Here is a 20720-nt window from a genome sequence, read left to right as displayed (position 1 = left end):
ATATACATGTACAAACCTTAGTCGCCACAACTCTAGTGTTAAATATTTACAGTGCTAGAGCAATAGGCGACAGTATGTTTTAATTGGGATGCTTTAATAATAAAAACCTCATTTATTTGGGATGAAGGTCTATAGATGGACAAAACAAAATGGTTTGTTTGTGCAATAACCTGATGATAACGTTTAGATTGCGTTAAGCCGCATCATGTCTTCTCTAACACAATCCCACAGTCAGTGCTATTATGTAAACCAGGTGAGCATTTTGGTGAGAGGTATTCAGATAGGACCAAGGTCAGAAGGAAGAGGAAGAAGCTTCACGTGCCACATTGCCACAATTTCCACACGTAGACTGAAATTTTGGCACTGAGAACTGATGTAGTTTGTTGTAAGTACTGTATAGATGATGTAAGTCAACACTGAGCGTTTTATGATGACGATATTTTATCCAAAAGTATGCATTTCCCACTTCTGACGTAATGGCTCTTGGATAAAATTCATTGACATGAATGCCGAAATGAGCTTGGAAAGTTAAATAACTTTTTATATTGCTTTTTCCAGAAGGAAAGTATTTGCTCATAAAGAAGTGAGAAGATTATTCCAGCCGTCCAAAGGTCTGAACTCGTTTTTCCGTCTTAAACAAAGCAAGACGACAAAGCAGGTAACTACTGTAACATTCTCAGCTCCCAATGGGTGCCTTTTTTATTTTTTGACAGTGGCCTGTACAAATATATCCTGTTTATTAAAGTTAACTGACAATAAACAAATTATTTTATAGAGAACTAGCCGCGACCAGGAAAGCAAACGTATATTTGCTTGGCACTGTCGACCTCCCTTGACTTCATTTTTTTCTGATTGCAATTTCGATTACATACCGTCCTTGATATTATAATCTGAAATAAATTGTTTGCATAAAGTATTTGATTTTTAAAAAGTTGAGCTAAAGTGCCAGAATTCGGATTACGAATTTATTTAAGTGTGGATGCAAGGGAATAAAGTAATTGGTAGAATCATTCTGAAGAGGTTTTAATAAGCACATGTACATGTAGCAATAAAATCCTGAATTTATATCACACTACCCACAAAATACGCAAAATAATGTATAACTAAGAAAGCCAAAAACCAATCAAGCTTATTATTAATATTATGTATTTCACTTTGTCAAATCCTAAGATATTGTTATGAATTTTGTTTAATCCATTTCATTTTCATTTAATTTCAGTGCCTCATAACAACCGTCTACGAAGAGAATAGACGCACTCCCAGAAAAGACATCAGATTCGTGTTCGCTAGCGCCCGCACCCATGTCAACATTGTCTTGTGTGCCGAAGTTTGTCGTATAGTCAACTTGCAGGGTTGACATTTGCTTTGGTTTGAAATGTGTGCTTTGGGTTGTAATATTCTGCATCAAAACGTGTATCAAATGAAGTGCAGCTTGTAACGAGTGGTTTTTTCATGAAACTTCCGATAAAATGGACTAAATCCAAGCGTCAACCTTGCAAGTTGCTGGTTTATTATTATACATGTGTAAATAAGTTGTAGTACAGCACTCTATCCTCGCACGATGTTTTTATTGTAATTTAAATTTTTGTTTAGACCGACCAGTTTTCGAATCTGAAACGACACCTTTGAGGTTAAAAAAGTGCCTTGCTCAAGTGATCTATGAAAATGAAAGTAATTGTAAAATTATCATTAAGTAAAGTCCAGGCAGAGCACGGTGCTAGTACGACCGGTTCAATGTTTGATTGTAAAGTTATATGTGTGGGCAAATATGTAATAAGACGCTTTGCTGTGCACTTAAAAATGCATGATTATTCATATAAAATTTAATACAAATATTAATTTTTAAGAAGTTAATTTTAGAATAGAAAAATACGTAAAATGCATTCAGGAATCTTTTATTGTGGGTTCAAAGGAAGAAATGAGCGAAACGTAAATGTACAATAAACTGTAAACGCTGTAATCCAAATTATGATACTTTTAAGAGTTATTGCAGAATTGCCCACACGTATTAAAACGGGACTTTCTAAAATTGTGAATATGCGGTTATGTCGCATGGTAAGAATAAACTTCCTTGGGTTCCCGGTATTTTGATATACTAGTACTATGTCTGATCAGTGACAGACCCATAGTTTTATTGCTGGAAGGGGGTAGAAATGTTCGTTTTCAGAAAATCAAGTCAGGGGTTGGGTTAGTTTTTTTCGCAATTAATAAGTTTTTGTTATTAAAGAAGGGAAATTAACTTTATACCTTCATTACAAAGCGGAAATACTCACAAAGAGAAACTGTGATTAGTAGAAAGTGTTTCCTTTTGCGTCAATTAAAATGTACATGTAGAACTGGCATTTATCGCATCTTTTACAAGTTGAAATTTTGAAAAATCCGAAACTAAAGTTGTCGCAAAGTTTTGATTTGGGGGAAATGGGTATTTCCCAGTAATTAAAGAAACTTGGTCAGTTAAACGCCTAAAAACCCTTTTTCTTTTTTTTTTTTTTTTTCTAATCAAACATGAAAAAACAAAAAAAAAATTATAAGAAAAATGACACTTTGATTGGTTAGAGTAAAAGATTTCCACAAAATTGGAAGGTCAGTGTTTCACTTAATGTTGATCTTGTTCTTGGTTCTTTCTTAATTCTATATTTCGGTCGGGATCAAGGAGTGATTGAGAACAAAAGGCCTGATTAGGTGCCAGTCCTGCACGTGCTGTTGGGTTATTTTTGTTGAGTGCATCTTGACCACTGAACACCAGTGACCGTAGAGTTTATTAGCATTTTCTGAGTTTTTTTAAGTAAACTTGTTTTTGCATAACCTTTTCTAATTTTGTGTACATATTGTTCATAAAAATAACTATGACTGGGATGAGGTTGTAAACTTGCCATGTCTTCATGCTGGTCTTGATTCGCATAAATCGCATAAATGAAGATTGAGACGCATAAATTTAAGTGTTCACTCAAAATTGTGCCACCTAAATCCTATTTTAAGATTTTAAGAGAAGAAAAATGAAGCAAAATATAAGGTACATATCCATTTACCTACAAGAAAAGCACTCATCAAATTAACAGAACTGAATAATGTTTGACTGCTGTTTGGTGTTGTGCGCGATCATCAGCATGGGGACATACAGTTAGTTGTGGTGTCATGAGTGTGTACCCGTGTGCGGGGGAAACGATTACATGAGATCATATGCATTTTGAATTTTCCATACTGCCACCACCCTTGAATTTTGGATAAAAATGTCCCTTGGTGAAATTTTGGCTCACTCATAAGACAAATACTCCAATGTCAACTTTGAACGATTGCTGTAAAATACTTCCCTGCGAATCTACAACTTTCTCATTTAACTTTGGGCAAAAATATAAAAAAGGGAGATTTCATGTTCTTTATTAAAACCAAAACGATTGATCTTGAGCGACACTTTTCAAAATGCGTAGAATCTCCAACACATTTAGTTGTAGATAGTTGTATTTAAGATTGAGTTATATCTCAAATTGTGCAGTCGTTATGAAAATTACTTTTTACGTAGAGCCAAAACGTAATGTTCGGATTTTGCATACATCTGTATGGTGTAGTTGTTTGTATTTGTTATAATAAATGTACATAAAAGTTGTAATAGATGATGTGCAAAATGTCACATGTTTATTCTTAACTTTCTTTTCTTCAGCTCGACTTGAACCTTAGGTTTTCAACTCCTAGCTCACCCTTTTCTACTTCCTAGTCTGTCGCCTTACCTACTGAGCCACTATCTCAGTTCGCGTTTTTCCTCATTCGTATGATCCTCTTATAGTAGTTTAAATTGTTCATTTGGGTTTATTTTTTGCAAAAGGTAATTTGCTAGGACCTAGAAGCGCCAGGAATCGAACTGGGGACCTTCTGTCTCAGAGGCAAGCGCGTTACCTACTCCTCTAAGTGTTCCCACCCACCCTCCTCTTGTAGACTTTCTTCTTATAGTAACCAAAGAAAAATTCTAATAGCACACCTTTGTAATTCCAAAGTGCCCGAGCCAGGAATCGAACCCCAACCCCAGGCTACCACTGAGCAATTTAGCCATCAGTAAAAACGCTAAGACATTTTGTATATTCAATAAGTTTTTTTATTAAGAGCAATAAGCAATGCAAATTGCTTTTATGTACTCAATTATTTATAAAACATATATCTATAAAATATCATCGTCTTCAGTCTTTTTATTACTACAAGTTAAAAAGCGTTCAGTATCTAAAAGAATATTATGATATTATAGTATAATATTATGATGTCTGCATTTAAATTCACTTACAGGTGTAAAAAATATAACGTTCTTATCTATTTGACTTGACGAATAAACTATCTACCACATTAATGGTCTTATGTTTGTTCTTAATGACAAAAACAATATATTTCAACTTCTTCATTAAAATTTAAAAAAAAAGAAAACAATGGTGGATCTAGTCTCCGCCCTCCCTGAGGAGAGAGACGTATTCTGGGCTCACATGATCAAATCCCCAAAATACTCCATCTCGCTCCAAATGTCAACATCTGACCCCTTTCAAATGTCCTGGATCCGCCATTGTTTTTTTTTCTGTATAATAATGACAATTATGAGATTTTTCTTAAATGATCTTTAAAATTGAACGCTTTTTAAGTCGGACACGTATCGTTATACCCCCTTTACACTGGACGGCGTCCTTTCTGCGTCCTTTCTGCGACCATGAAATTTGGCATCGCTGTGGTCTTAATACAGAGACACGGGCATTGATTTTGTATCAGAATGAATGCTCAATGATCGGCCAGTTGTCGGCACGTAGGCTAAAATATTATAATTTCTTAACTCTCAAATGGGGCCGGACTGCTGGACGCAGAAAGGACGCCGTCCAGTGTAAAGGGGGCTTTAGGAAGACAAAACGGACATACTTTCGTTGTTAAAACCCCCTTTACACTGGACGGCGTCCTTTCTGCGTCCTTTGTGCGACCATGAAACTGACATAGAAAGGAGGAACAAGCATCGCTTTGATTGCAGAATGAATGCTCAATGATCGGCCAGATGTCGGCACGAATTTTTTTTTTTACTCTCAAACGGGGCCGTACTACGGGACGCAGAAAGGACGCCGTCCAGTGTAGAGGGGGCTTAAGCCCAAAAAAAAAGTGTCAAAATACGTAAAAAAACAAATACAGCGTTTACCCAGCTTTTGACAAAATTGAAAGAATAATGAACATTAGATTATAAAAGAAATATGAAATTGAAAAAAAATCCTTTTTAGAAAACAAACTACATGTTCACCTATGAAATCTGGGTTAAAATCCAAGGGACAGATCACGATATTTCTCATATTTCCTACCTCCATTTTCAATTAGATAACATACTACATTTACATGAAATCTGGGTTAAAATCCAAGGGACAGATCACGATATTTCTCATATTTCCTACATCCATTTTCAATTTAAAAAACCTTGTAAGAAATGTTTAGCAACCTTCTGAACATAAAATGTTCTAAATACGAGAAAATATCCCTAATTTCTGTATCATCTGGTCAATAGAAGGAAAGATGCTGGTTAAAGAGAATTGCCGAAAACAGTTAAATTTGGAAAATAAAACAATTTTCAATCATATAAATGGTCCCGTCATCTTTACCCAGAACCTGTATTTGTTTAACAGATTAATGACAAAAATATCAGTTATTTTTCATGATAAAACATATTTAACAGTGTAAAAACTACGTTCAGAGATAAGTCAAACACGAAAGTTTCTTTTCCATCATATGAAGGACATTTACATGTACGAAATCAGCTTTTCAAGAAGGGATATTTCTCAAATCGAATTTTTTCTCAAATGGAAATTTCTTAATTCTACATACTTCACTTGTGACACAAAATAATCGATCTTGATTCGTAAAATGACATCTCTTACTCAACAAGACAGCAAATTTCAAGAGACGATAATCCTTTTTTTCTCATCTTAACATTAAAAGAAAGACACACAATGAGCGACAGTCGATACATTCTAGATTTCAGTCAATTTTGAGAATCTGAGACTGAAGAATATACTCACGCTGGTGAAAAGAGAAATTAAAAATTCGACACCGGACTTGTAGAATTTATCAACGATTTCGATAATGTGTCCTTTGGTGATTTAGGTGAAACTCAATATTACAGAATTCTGAATATTATAGAAAAATATTGTGCTTTAAACCGACATAAAATGTGTGTATTTGTGCGTACTTAATTCCCATCTAAACTTGAAGTCATCCCTTGCTGTCTTGCTGAAGAATACCACAAATAGTATCATTTTACATGTCACGTGTGACAAACTTGACAATAAGATAGTATAGAACATATTTCAATACAATAAAGCAAGTTTTTAACTGATGACCATGCATTCTGATATATCATTACGTTTTAAATATGTTACATTTAATTCGTAAAAGACCTCAAATTCGTAATGTTATATGAAAAAAACACGTAAAAGACACTTTTAGACAGAGCCTTTTCAGATCCGTTCCAAACAGCATTTCGGGCTATCAGCTTGCCCTTATGTCTTGGAAAGGTTGATCTTATAATATGTCACGCAGAAATCAATATAACTTCAATTTAGCTCACACATTTTAATGAAACGAAATATTAAATATTAATTTATGAAATCTTGCCAATATTCGAAATGGAAGTTTATTACTATACCTCCTTAATACTTGAATTATGTTCTTTACTTAGGAAATGGACGTTCATTACTTTACCTATATCATATTCTATAATTCCACTACCAACCGTTCACTACATGTAAATATCAACATGCCAATAGCCAGACCCTCACAAGACATTTCACAGCATCTCCCCCTCCTTGGCCATTTCTCACGGTAAACTTCCACTGCCATTACTATTTCTACCGACAAAGGTCAAAACACTGAACATGAAGTGCAACTGCATCTTTGTTTTATGAGACGTGGCGAGATGAAGTGAAGGAGGAAATAAATTGTACGTGGGGGAAAATGTTGGGAAATGGTCAAAACCACTTTTAAGCAAACGGGTGTCAAAATACTTTTCAAAAATAAATCACAAGTAACTTATCACCAAATACCTAACATTGATTTCTTAAAACGTTATACTGATATGGCTGAAATTACGATAATCGTATACTTAATATCTAAGCCGCCTTCGATCCACTTCCTTATCACTCAGCACTGAGGCAGTGACGTCTCCTTCCAGGCTGTCCATCCCATTACATTCATGGTAGGGGGAGGTGGCAGGCTGAAGTGACCGCCTTTCCTTTTCAACTCTCACCAATATTTTACGGATGAAACTTCATTTGTACTTTACAACATTAAAAATACATTGGACGACGTTTGTGTTCAGTATATTTAAAAAAAATGCCAGACGAAAATTAACTTCAGATCCTTATCAACCCCAAATTGAAACGACATTATGTAGGTCACTGGCTTTCTTGATATGACTCAATAAGGTTCACTGATTTAAATATCTGAGCAGTTTTTGCTATGTTTGACCAAGTAGACCTTACGATAGAGACTGCGGTGTTTTGATTCTGATGCTGTCTCAACCATGATTGTGACGGACTCCACAAAATATCCCCCCATTGTGTTAGTTAAGACATAACGCGAGGCGGGGAGGGGGGATAAAAAGTTCAGAAAGAAATTACCTAATAAGCCATTGAAAATGACAATATGATATTTTAGTTTAAATTAGATTTCGACGAACCATTCAATAGAGAAATATGTTGAAATAAAACGACACAAATATTATGGTGGGGGGGGGGGGGAGGGTATGATGATGGTATAAAAGGTTTGGGAGAGTCGGGGAAATTGAGTTTTGAGTGCGTTCGGGTGTTTACTTGTTGTCCTTTAACTCTAACACACCAGGTTATACAAACTTTTACAACTTTTGCTTCTAAAAAAACCTGTTCAGATTTATCTTTTCTACTTATATAACTACCGTATGTTTCAAGTATAGTAATTCACAAAGATGGACTTCGAATTCAAAGATGACGTCTATTGAGAAAGAGCGTCATTACTAAAAACGCAGCGCTAGAAAATTAACTGGCAAAGCGTCAACGCTACGAAAGGAACTAAAATTAAAATAAGTTCCAGCAAATGTTATGCTGACGTTATGCTAGAAAATCATCGTGACATTATAATTAAGCGCTGATTTACTCTATCAAATTCTTCCTCTGAAATGTTGTCCCAATGAATTAAAGTGAAGCTTACATACTCGTCTAATATGTCTTGAAGACAGCGATAAATGACAGAGGACGCTGATATGATCATTTTCATATAATTTCTCCGAAGTATCATAATAATTTTTTTTAATACTCAAAACTTTTTATACTGAATGCACATATTTCAAGAGTGTCCAAATGTCATGAATTTCATTTATATGAAAAAAGAGTACCATGTTACAGTGGTAACCGTACTTGAGGCCCTGCAGGCGATACATTTTTTTCTCTGGGAATTCACGTCGAGACGTTGTCTAGGATCGAGAAGCCGAAACAAGTGAAGCTAATTATTTGTAAATTATTACCTATTTATAATAACATGCTTTATATTAATGATCATGGGCCTATTTGATCAATACTTTTATCAAGCTTTATTATTTTCTCTCGTAGCGACTAAAATCATAAATCTAGACTCTTTAACGACAGAATATTTATGTATATCCAATTACAAATTATTTTTGCAAGAAAGTGTTAAGACGGACTCTAGCAAGCTGTAGTTATAACAACTACGGAAAGCAGAGCGTCGACCAGGAGAGACGACACATTCCATTCGAAGGAAAGAGGGACATGTGATAACCTTCGCCAAAAATGGTCCGATAAAGTTGACATTTGCCCTTGGCCTGTATTTTAATACTCATATAAAAAGTGATTCTGTAAATTTCAGTATGATACAGTAAGTCACGGGGTTTTCCTTTTATTGCGTTAACAAATCTTACATTACAATATAGGCCTATAACAGAAAAGTAAAAAAAAAAAGCGGGATAATTTAAGGAAAAAAGACCCACTATATCTGCCATTTTAACGTGAATTACTCCAGTAAGTTTGAGTATTAAAAAAAAAAAGCCACACGACTATCAATTTATTGCTATAACAGTGAAATATGCAGGGCGACGACGACAGACGCAGGCGATAGCTTTACTTCTACAGCTATATCCACACATACATGTATACAAAGCATGCGACTTTTGGTAGGCCCCAATTAAATAAAGTTTTTATAACCGACTTAGTCCTTAGTACTTTTATTTGCAGTAATATTTATTTCTGTTGGAGGATATCTTCTTTTTGTCTTATCACTGATAAAAAATATTGTCTTACTTGAAAGCTTAAATCAAATATTGAAAGATCGCTCAACGTGAGATCTTTTCTATTTGCCCTTGTTTTTTTATTGTTTTTTTTTCTTTTAATATAAATTTTGAAATTTTCCTTGGTGGGATGGTGTACGTTACATTTAGTTCAATTTTGCTGAGAGGTTATAACAAGAAACTTAATGAACTTTGTAGATTTACAGAGTATGATTGATATGTTTATATTTAGTACAGTGATGATTGATGGACAGGTGGGTCAGAAGACCACGTGACAACAGACTGTGCGTGCGGTGCGATTTAAACGGAGGAATATGTAGTCTGTGACTGCATACATACGACTGAGTGCCCAGATTAGTTTCGTTCAATACACTTTACAACTTTGAAGAACGTTTTCGCTAGTCCTCGAATTGTCATTCTGATGTTTACTACTTAATAAAACTACATTTTGAATTGAAAGACACTGTGCAATGTATAACAGAGCATATTTGGAGTATTTTCTATAAATGACGACAAAATCTTTGCCAGTAGAGCACGTGACATGTTGTTTGTAGCAGTAGATTTGCTAACTTCTGCAGTTTTCAAATATATATGAATTGTATATAATTTGTAAACAGAAAATAAACGGCGTTCACATTTTTGGGTTACGTTTATACTGGGACACTCTGTATTTCAATTTATGTCAGCCGAATACAATGTTTAACTTCGGAGTCTTGGAGATTAGTGGGTAAAAAAACTTCCTTTTAATGGAAAAGGAATTGACTAAAAACAAGAGTGTCCTTGCAAACACGTGTAGATTGTAACTGTGACATTTCGTCTGACATAAACATACAAATGTGGATTTTTTGTTATATTAATTGCAATAAATGAGAATTATTTTGTTTTCTACTAGAACTTTTTGTGTCCTACCTATATGTATCACTACGTATTTAAGATACTGTATCCAAACACCCAGTTAACCCCGGCCCTAAAGAGACAAATTCCATTCCTGTGCAAAACAGAGCAATGATTTAAGTAGTTAAATATTCATGTGTGTATGTATGTATGTGTATGGAAGAGCATGTATGGAAGATCATAAACCAAATCATTTATTATACCAAAAGTTATAGAATATTCGCATTCCCCAAGACACCCTCCGTCGTGGTCGCAGGTATCAGGGACCCCCCCCCCCCCCCCCCCGGGACAATCCTCCACCTCTGGGTATTACCCCCTGGACAACCGACACCCGGACAATTCCCCCTGTAATGAATATAATACTAAGAATAAACAGTGTGACACTAAGAAAAATTATAAATGCCTGCCTTAGATCAAAATGTTCACCAGGTAGAGATATTGATAACAGATAATCTCATTTATCGAGGAATCCCTTTGATGAGCTGTCAGTTTTAATTGTTTCTTCACTACCCCCCAAAATCTCCACTGACAAATTCTTTTTTAAAGGATGCCTTTCCAACTAAAAGAGACATTTTTCGTCAATTGATAGTGCCTTTACAACATTACTTTGTACCAGAGCCAGCTGAGTGATGACGTCAATTCTCTCTCTCTCTCTCTCTCTCTCTCTCTCTCTCTCTCTCTCTCTCTCTATATATATATATATATATATATATATATATATATATATATATATATATATTTAATTTCTACGTCAATTCTATATATATATATTTATTTTTAATTTCTACCATAGGCCAGCTGAGAGATGACGTCAATTCTATGTAGAAATTGTTGCTGTTAAAAGAAAAGTCCACATACATGTAATTAACAAGAGTCATATTCATTATTATCTTGTGGCGTCAGCATGTAGGACCTACTTTAAAGGGATAACAACTGTTCGCATGATATCTATATTTCATAATAAATACATTGTAAACAACTCATAGAAATGTAATAAATTCTTTTTTACCACAAAAAAACGGCAGTTAACGCAATTATTCTGGGATTTGTGCTTGCCATCACACCAAGTGACCTCCATAGAAGGCTAAACTCTGTAATAATCTCTTATGCTTAAGAGAATATTAAAAAAAACTAAACTTTTAAGGAAAAAACACGGACTAACTTTGAATGTCGGAATGTATTCATTTACCATTAGTAAGACTGGGAAAATTGTTGTTTACCCCAGCAAAATTCATTTTTTGGCCAAAATGAACAGTTCTTATCCCTTTAAGTTTTTACAAGAACTCGTGTCCTTATAGGCAGGGAAGATGCTCAAGAAAAGGTAACATGATATAAAAGATACGGGTCTTGGCTGTTCACGTCAAATTGCGTTGAAAGGGGTGTTTATTCCCTAGTATAAGGTTCCGCTTTTTATGTCATTTTTTCTTGTAGCCTGAAATGCCGTTTTCCGCCATTTTGTGACCTGACCTGCCGTTTCTACAAATGCGAGCTTGCCTCAACCGCCTCGTGGTCGTGGTGGAGACGTGTTCAGTACTGGGAACATTTTAATCATGTAATCATGTTTTATTCGGCACTGAGATATGTCTACCGAAGTTGTAGTCGACACAGTTTTGTTGGTAGAATAGCTCAGTGTTTGGCGCAACCCTCACAATGCCATCAATCGCTGCGATTTACATGTGCCGTCTCTCAACTACGAAGGCGAAGCCCTCACAAGATATGGGGTTGGTCGTTAGGGAGAGTTACCACTGGGACTGAGCTGTCATACTCTACTACAAAAACAATCAATGAATATGAGGGCATCAAGATGAAAGATGAATGTAACGCCATCATCAGAGACACAAAAATACGTTTTGAAAAAATCGCGAAGTGGTACCTCATTCAAGATGGAAGGAGCGAAGGAGAGATTATTAGTGATTACGAGAACGGAGCTCGGGAAGCTGAAAAGGACCTTGACGGAGTGCTTCCGTATATATATGCTGTTAGTCTTAAATGTTTGAGGGATTCGCCAAGATATCAAAACACTCATCTTTTACAAGATGACAGGTTATCATCAGCCCTGCTAACCATCATGAACAAAGGTTTGATGGAGGGAAGTGTTCCACGTCAGTTAAACAGATTGTTGTTAGTTGGGGTTTTAATTCAGCCATCTCCAGAAATCCTTCAGTTTTATAAGGAACTGGAGAGACACATGTCACAGGTATGGTCCGAATGGCATGTTAAGTCTAGGAAAGAGGCCTGTCACGGATGGTTACATCTGTCTTTACTACACAAGCAGAAGTACTTTGAAGAGCAGATAAGGATTTTCTTGAAGCAGTTGATGAATGAGGCAGAGCTAGAGAGGAAAGAACTTGGAGGCAAAGAAGTTCACTGGCTTGTTAGTGTTCTACAATCTGCAATATACTATTCTTGTGAACTGGGTGGAAAATGGGTGGATGCAAATGATGTAAGACATTTTTTACAGGAGCTGAAATTCGACAGTGAATTCTCTGAGCCGAAAGAAGTGTACAGGTATGTCAGCCTCTGTAAAAGTGTTGAATATTTGGTGCCCTCTGACATTTTATGGAAGGGGTTGGAGATTCTGCTTTGTGATGGAACTGAAGAATACAAGAGATGTGCATTTCTGTGCATTAAGTGGATGTTGGGCTTAGCCCAAAAGCAGAAGTTGAATAAAGGTTTCATGGATGTACAATATGTTACAGAACTTGCTGAGATATTTAAGAAGCATGCGTCTTTGTTGCCATTGAGACAGCAAATTGGTATTACATGGCAATTTAGTGTAATGTATTATTCTGATCATGAAATGCTGTTGAAAGTTGCTGAGAACTTTGTGGCTAATGCACAAGATATCGATGGGGAGGATGGTTATAGATTAGTTCATGCTTACCTACGAATGGATTGCAATACAAATATTGCTTTTTTAAAAAAAGTGGTTGATTTAGTGCAAAACCAAGGGAGAAATATCCCCCCTTTCAAATTGCTTTCCATTTCTTGTGATTTGATGTGCCGTCATGGCTATTATGAAGTCTTCAGTGGAATACTTGATAGTTGTTTCCAGTCTGGTCTGATGAAGGAGGAATCATTAAATGTTATGAAGCCAAAAGGGTTTTTAAATATTGTGGAGTTGTGTGGAAGGTTAGAAATAGAGCAAATTGACAAGTATGTTAAGAAGATTCCACCAAGTCTTTACAAAGCAGATGGTATTCAATACTGTGCAGATAAATTGAGAAATAGATGTCAGCATTTCTCAACACAGGCTGTTTCAGCAGCTGTACGGAGGATTCTTGGTGGTCCCCACATGGCAAGAGTCACGCCAGTACTTCCCATATATCGTCCTATTGTGGAGTTCTGTTTGAATGAATTGAATGAGCCTGTAGACATGAAGCTGGTGCCCAGAGTCTTTGATGAAAATGGGTTCCTCAAAATGGAAAATATGTCTGCCTTGCCAGAAAGATGGAGAAGAATAGCAGTGTGGATTCTTCATGATGAAGATTTCTTAATCAACAAGCCAATGTTAACTGGTGAGTTAAAAATGTGGTTGTTGTATGTAGAGATAGCTTTAGTAAGCCCACCCTGCTGCCATGAGTGGCTTTAGATTATAACTAACACAAGCTTGACTTCAGTGCACTGTACTGAGCCTATTTCTTCTATATACTTGCTGGTTACGCACTGAGAGCCAGCTTAGATAGCCATAACAACAATGGGGTACTGGGAATAACAATAGGGTACAAAGGACAACAATAGTGTATCGATAGAGAGTAATGTCTTGACAACTGACGCTTGTATAATACACTTCTCATATAAATTCAACATATTTAAGTAGCAAACTGTGCACCTGCCTTGTTGATTTCAATCAGCATTTATCAGTAATACCTAAAGATGTTATTTGACTATGGCTATGTACCTTTTTTGGTTTTTGGTAATTTTTTATTGGGGGGGGGGGGGATGAGTACTTTCTCTCTGTACGTATGTCAAATAATAAGTACTATAATCCACTGCCTCAGTAAATCTCAACATGTTGTGGTATATATTTCCCAGGTAACAGTATATTATCTCACACTTTAAACAGAGGCCATCTTAATTTGAATGTGTGATATGTCTATGTGATAAAGTTTTGACATGAATAGGTTTTCTTTGTGTAAATATTAATATTTCAGTGCATTCAGGCACACATTTCCTCTCAGTAAGACATTGAAATATGTTTTATGTTAACATTGATTTGGTTGGTTTTCTTTATTCACCAGGTGAAACAAAGGCAAAGAAACACTTCCTATATCAAGCAGGATACAGAGAGGTTCTAGAGGTGCCTTTTTTTATGGTGAAAGAGAAATCTGCAAGTTTGTACAAGTTTTTGAAGGAGGAATTGGAAAAAATCCCTCACATAAGGTAAGGAAGTAACACGATAAGTTTTCTGAACAGAATAATTTTTTAAAAATATTATGAAAGAGGTCATAGAGTAATTTTTTAAAAATATTGTGAAAGAGGCTAAAGTAGACGTAACACTTTGTGATAGAATCTTATTTCTATTGGGGGGGGGGGGGGTGCTTGCTGCCTGTTTTGCACAAAGTAAAATTTTTTGGCATAACTAAGCTAAGAATGCAGATATTGATAACACAATAAAAGTCATCTTTGTTTTGAGATCTGGGCCTGAAAGCTATTTACCCAAAATTGTTCTATAAATTGAGTGTACTTCATCATCACTGGGTGCCATCCATTCATAGCAGGTTGGCTGTCATGGATCACCACATCTCTCAAATACTTGAACTATACTTTTTTTGACCTGTTTATTCTTTTATGTTGTCCATGTATGTTATTCTTGGTCTTCTTTTCAAACATTTCTTATTTACTAGTAGCAATTGTTGCAAATGATCCTTTCAATGTCAAACCAGCCAAAATTTTGTAAATATGGGAATTTTCTGCAAAAAAAAAAAAAAAAAAAAAAAAAAAAAATGGTTGTGCCTTTTTTCAGAAACTACACAATAACAATAATGATAAGCTGTCATATAATAATGAAGAGTTACTCTTAAGGTCTCCTTTTACTTCTTAAGTTTGAGGTCAATCAGTGCAATTTTCATGGGAGAAGCAGCCGTTCAGTGTCGAAACTGAAGTTTCTCTTATTCTGGAACTTTAAATCCTTGAGATGTCTTGTTTATTGCATTTTGTAGAGTTTGTCAAGTGCAACACTGGAAGTGGTGTTTGTTTTTATGTACAGACACATTGACCTATTCTCTTTGAACTGATGAATATTCATAAAATACAGATCAAATTCGAAATTCAGCATGACCTAACCATTTTTTGTGTACAGACACAGATGTGTCTGGACAGATAGCCTTTGCTTATGGTGTCATTGTCATCATCGTGCACTTTCACTATTATGTTCAGTAAACTAATATGAAAACTGCTTTACCTTTAATCATTTAGCTCATAGAACTGATGAATATTCATAAAACCACAAATGAAATGCAAAAATAAGCCTGATCAGACCATTGTTCCAATTTATTTTTTTCAGCATATTTTATCTACCCTTATTGGATAAAATACATAAAACTATTTTAACTTGTGTCAGAACTGATTAATATTCATAAAATACAAGTCAAGTTAGAAAATCAGCCTGTTCAGACCATTTTTTTAAAAGTTATGCTGTTTTTTTTTTTGTTTGTTTGTTTGTTTTTTTTGCTTTTTTTTTTTTCGGGATATTTAATCCATGGTTATACAAATAAAATGAAAACCATTTCACCTTTTGTCTTCAAACTTACAGAATTGATGAATATTCAGGTCAAGTTTTAAAATCAGTCTGTTTGGACTACTCATAGTTAATCTGTTATCTTGTAGTGTGTAATAGTGTCAAAAATGGCAATAAAATCACATCAGTGCAGTTTTAATCTCACTATGTTCAGAATCTCAAAATGGTGCAAATTGGAAATTTAAAATTGTTCTATTGATATTTTTCTCATCTCAGCAGTCTTTTATGTACAAACACAGATGTGTCTCTACATATAGCAGTTTCCTGCGTCTGTTGTTGTCGTCGTCGCCATGCACTTTCACCGTTAGCACGATTAGTGGAAAGCCATTTTACCTTTTTGCTTGAAACTTACAGAACTGATGAATATTCATAAAACGTGGGTCAAGCTAAAAAATCAGCATGATTGGGCCATTTTGTCAAAAGTAAGGCTGTTTTTTTCGCTTTTTTTTTTTTTTTTTTTAGCATGTATCCAACACCAATAAGATGATAAGTGGAAAACTGTTTTACCTTTTAGCAAGAAACTTACAGCATTCCTTTACTTAAGCAGTATTTTTTTTTTCACCCTCTCACACCGATTTCGGGGTCCCCAGAGGATGTCATCCATAAAAAAAAAAAGTGTGGCCTTATGTTCTTTCACCACGAATTGCGTTCGAAGAAGCGACCAAACTTTTAAACCATCTTTACGTAAAACGGTGATATGCCGCAGGCTGAATATAAACAGAACAGGGGCGGATCCAGAGATATTTTCTGACAGTCTTCCAAATTATCTGTGTTAGTCCATCCTCCATTTTTGACCGTCTTCCGACAGAAAAAATGTATACCCGTCAATGTAAACGTAAAAACTGACCGTCTTCCGGAAGACCCAGAAGACGGCCTCAATCCGCCCCTGCAGAAGTACCAATAACTGAGAAATCAAATTTACTGAGTTAATCAGGTGACCTCATTTCTATGCTAACAACGTTATTTTCAAAAAAAAAGTTTATCAGGAAACATTTGCCCTGCCGTGTTAACATATGCTCGGCAGCATGGACCACTCTCTTGATAGCTGTCTGTGTGTCGTGAGCAGTAGACAATGCCGGAGCAAGTAATATCGGGAGCAGGGGGCTTCCCCATAGGGAATCACTCTATTTGTTTGAGACAGATACTATGATTGGCTAGCTTACTTTGTCTGTGAATGTTATCATTTTTTATATCTTGCCTGATAAGTAAATGGAGGGGGAAAAAAAAACCCTGTGGGTTATATATAATTTTATTAGTGAAGTATGTCAAATGATGACTGTAAATTCAAAATGGTGACACTAAAATATCTTGCTGGTCCTTTGGACTGCCGAAGTTCAATTTTTTACCATCTTGACAAGTTTTGGCTGGTCATCAGCGATCAGACCTACAGTTTCAGCATGACTGAAATTACAGGAAAGAAACAGGGCTCCGTATCTCGAAAGGTTCGCTATGTTGCGCACGTGTGTTAGTGTCTCGATTCCATAACCGATTCTATTTCGAGATACGGGGCCATGAAATCGAGACTCACTTGCACGTACACAAGTGTCTCGATTTCATGGCCCCGTATCTCGAAATAGAATCGGTTATGGAATCGAGACACTAACAAGCGTGCGCAACATAGCGAACCTTTCGAGATACGGAGCCCAGGTCTTAAATACAGCTTCAGCTGGAAAACAAGTCTGATTGGTTGATTTTTCTGGCCATTGAATGAGATTACATTTGTAAACATATATTACACATATGTTGAGATTTCCCTGTAAACATGTTTAGCTCTCTGCCAGATATAGTTTGTAGAAGTCTAAAATTAACAGTGTCACATAATTAGGAATCAGTGATAATTATGCTGGTAAATGTTGCTTAATATTGCAAATAATTTTACAAAAAAAAATTTATTTTGTGTAATGCAAACATAAATGCTATAGATGAAAAACAGTGCCTTATTATCATACTCAGCGGGGTTATTCATATCATGTTAATACAACTAAAATTAAAAGTTTGAATAGCAGCTTTATTGGAATATTTTTTGTTATGTTTTATTTTAATTTTTTTTTCAAACACTGGCATCAAGATGGGACTTTTAACTCCGACCCACCCGAAGCTTTGTTCATTTTCTGTATTTCCACATAAGCTATAATATTGGTGTTAATACCTTTAAACATTATACAAAATTATTTTATGCACTATCATTTTTTCTCATTTTTCACAATATGTGAAAAATGATGATATTGCATAAATTGATTTTGTATAATGTTTAAAGGTAAATGTTTGAACTCTGATGATCCTGAAATTGTAATCTTATGGACCATGTTACCTGTTGTGCATGATTAAATTTTAGTGTTGATTGACTGTGCTGTTATAAGCATTATTTATTATTGCATCAATATTGACAAAAATAACCTATTTTCAGCATCTTTATTTTCTACTTTTTGTCTGTACACTTGACAGCTTTTCTGCCTTGTTTTTACTTCAAATTTGCTGTGTGGCTATATTTACTAAGACTTGTGCCTGTACATTTGCCAGTTTTTCTGTCTCTTTTCTTAAGCCCCCTTTACATTGGGTGGCGTCCTTTCTGCATTCTGTAGTACGGCCGCGTTTGAAATTTAAAAAAAAAAACGTTCTGACAACTGGCCGATCATTGAGCATTCATTTTGCAACCATAGTCATACTTGTGCCTCCTTTCTACGACCACAGCAATGCCAGTTTCATGGGTGCACAAAGGAAGCAGAAAGGACGCTGTCCAGTGTAAAGGGTTTTAGGTACAATATTTTCAAAATTAACATTTTTCGGCTCTGTGTGGAGTTAAATAATTTTTATAATAAGGTGATAAGCATTTTTGCTGTAGAATACCACATGGCTGTAGTGTTTCATCGTGAAATATTGAAGTTTTTCATTTGCTTTTTTACAGGTTACCCAATAATTAGGAGACCTTTGGAGTGCTTCCTGACAGCATTGAAGAGGATTTGATAATTCTCCACTGACTTAAAAAAAAGAATGGAGCCAATGAATGTTGAACAATAATCTGAAACCAAGTTCACTAGCTGTAAACTAGGCCTTTTTATTCTTGGTCTTGCTAGTAATATAAACAAGGACATATCATAATAGTGCATATGCATGGTTGAAAATCTTCACACGTGACTTTAAAAAATAATGAATTCTGTTTTCTTATATAGTCTTTGAGCACTGACATAGTGACTGACATTTGGTGTGAAGACTGTGTTAAAGCTATTGGGGCACACTCTGATTGTTTAAGGGGTGTGCAGGGGTGTCTTAATCACCCCCTTCCAGGTTGGTCCTGTAATCACAGTAATATGGAAATTGAAAATGAGGCAAATGCTTGCAGAAAGGAAATGTTTATGGTGAATTATGTTGAATGTTCTGATGTTAGATTTGTTATCTCACTAATTGAATTGTTAGAGGTGTAAAACATTATACACCTTTTTATGTTGTCTGGAAATAAAAGATGTTAAAAATGTAATTAGAAATATTTGATTCCATCACAGTAAATGATGACTACCCTATAATGCATATTCATCAGAGTTGTATAAAGTTGCTCAAATTCAGCAAAAACAATATAAAAGCCATTTTCAAGCTAAAAGTATATTGAAAAGGTAAACTAAGTAGTTGTTAACATTTCGTCTCTTTTACCTACAGTACATGTACACTCAAAATTCTCTGTGCACCAAAAAACTGCGTCTCAGCTTTCTATGTTTCACTACAGGTAGAAACATCAGATCAAATATGATGGGAAATCATTTTCCAAATAGTAAACCTAAAGATGTACTAAGAAAATGAAATGACCCAAATTAAATAAAGTGTGAAATGGGTTACGAATAATTATCAAAACTGAACCAACTTTTGCAGATTAATGTGATTCCGGAGGAGATGAAGGTCCTGGAATCAAGATGAAGACAAATGACTTACTTAAGCGTTCGTCGTGCTTACATTTTTCTTTGTATCTTCTGATGTCAGAATACTACTCCGTAGAGAGAAAGAGAGAGAGACGCTATTTCTACATTAACATTACAATGTAAATGGGCATAAAGGTTTCTTCTTGTGAAAAATGTATTTTTTGCATAATCTGTGTTGATGTTATATTATTTAAGTCTTTATTTGCCTTTCATATCGTTATTCTCCTATTGGTTATAACAAGATAACAAAGACAAAGATGAATGTACAGTGACTCAATAATATACAAAAGAAATCGTGAATCATTCGAGTTCACGAAAGCGAGATCTGGAGCACAGAGAGAAAGCCGTCTCCAAGACATGCCCCTCCCCCACCCACTCCACAATACCCTGTTTTCAGAATCATACACAGACTCTGCCGCATTTCGAGAGTTCAGAATTGATGGTCAAAATCTGGTATTTGAATTTAATTCCTTTCATGCGGAAAACATGATTATAGCCATTGGTTTGAATGAATAGTAATAAAAAGTACCGAATGAAAATATTTCTGGCAATCAAGTTAACATTCGTACCTGCTACTGTATGTCAGTCTTTGAATAGAAATGGATGTAAATATTTTATACATTTTTAATTATGGTCATTTAATTTGCATAAGCACTTGAAATACACGTAAGCTTACACAAAAGGAGATCTAATGACAGGAGTCCAGTAACAGACACCCTTTCTTGTCTTAATACATGTACGTACACATTAGTTGGGCCACGGAGGGCAGTCTTGGGAAAGTCTGATGCATTTAATTTTTTAAAATCAATAAAATAAGAAATCTTAAACTAAATTTAATTTTGAAGAACTTCAATTTTGTTTTAACAAACACACATTTAATATGTTTCTTATTAGAATACACATA

The 20720-nt window shown here is 35.2% G+C and overlaps 1 protein-coding gene and 1 long non-coding RNA gene across 4 annotated transcripts in view; both read left to right on the top strand.

Moving 5' to 3' along the window:
* The window catches only part of LOC106153585 (uncharacterized), a 173050-nt gene that overhangs the window by 145385 nt on the left and 6945 nt on the right, over positions 1-20720 (top strand). The gene's annotated exons all lie outside the window — the stretch shown is intronic.
* Positions 11656-19383, top strand: LOC106151362 (uncharacterized). The gene is made up of 3 exons (XM_087010703.1): positions 11656-13686; positions 14410-14551; positions 18814-19383. The coding sequence occupies exons 1-3, from the start codon at positions 11727-11729 to the stop codon at positions 18827-18829; spliced, it is 2118 nt and encodes a 705-aa protein (XP_086866829.1). The 5' UTR covers positions 11656-11726; the 3' UTR covers positions 18830-19383.

The sequence above is a fragment of the Lingula anatina genome, chromosome 4, assembly GCF_051362555.1.
Source record: "Lingula anatina isolate TDL-2025a chromosome 4, LinAna3.0, whole genome shotgun sequence".
NCBI classification, from domain to species: domain Eukaryota; kingdom Metazoa; phylum Brachiopoda; class Lingulata; order Lingulida; family Lingulidae; genus Lingula; species Lingula anatina.
This window is presented reverse-complemented; position numbering and strand designations above follow the sequence as displayed.

Excerpts from the sequence above, each read along its gene's own strand:
- LOC106151362 (XM_087010703.1), top strand. The coding sequence starts at position 11,727 with ATGTTTTATTCGGCACTGAGATATGTCTACCGAAGTTGTAGTCGACAC. Across the intron at positions 13,687-14,409 it reads CAACAAGCCAATGTTAACTG|GTGAAACAAAGGCAAAGAAA; the intron begins GTGAGTTAAAAA and ends TTTATTCACCAG.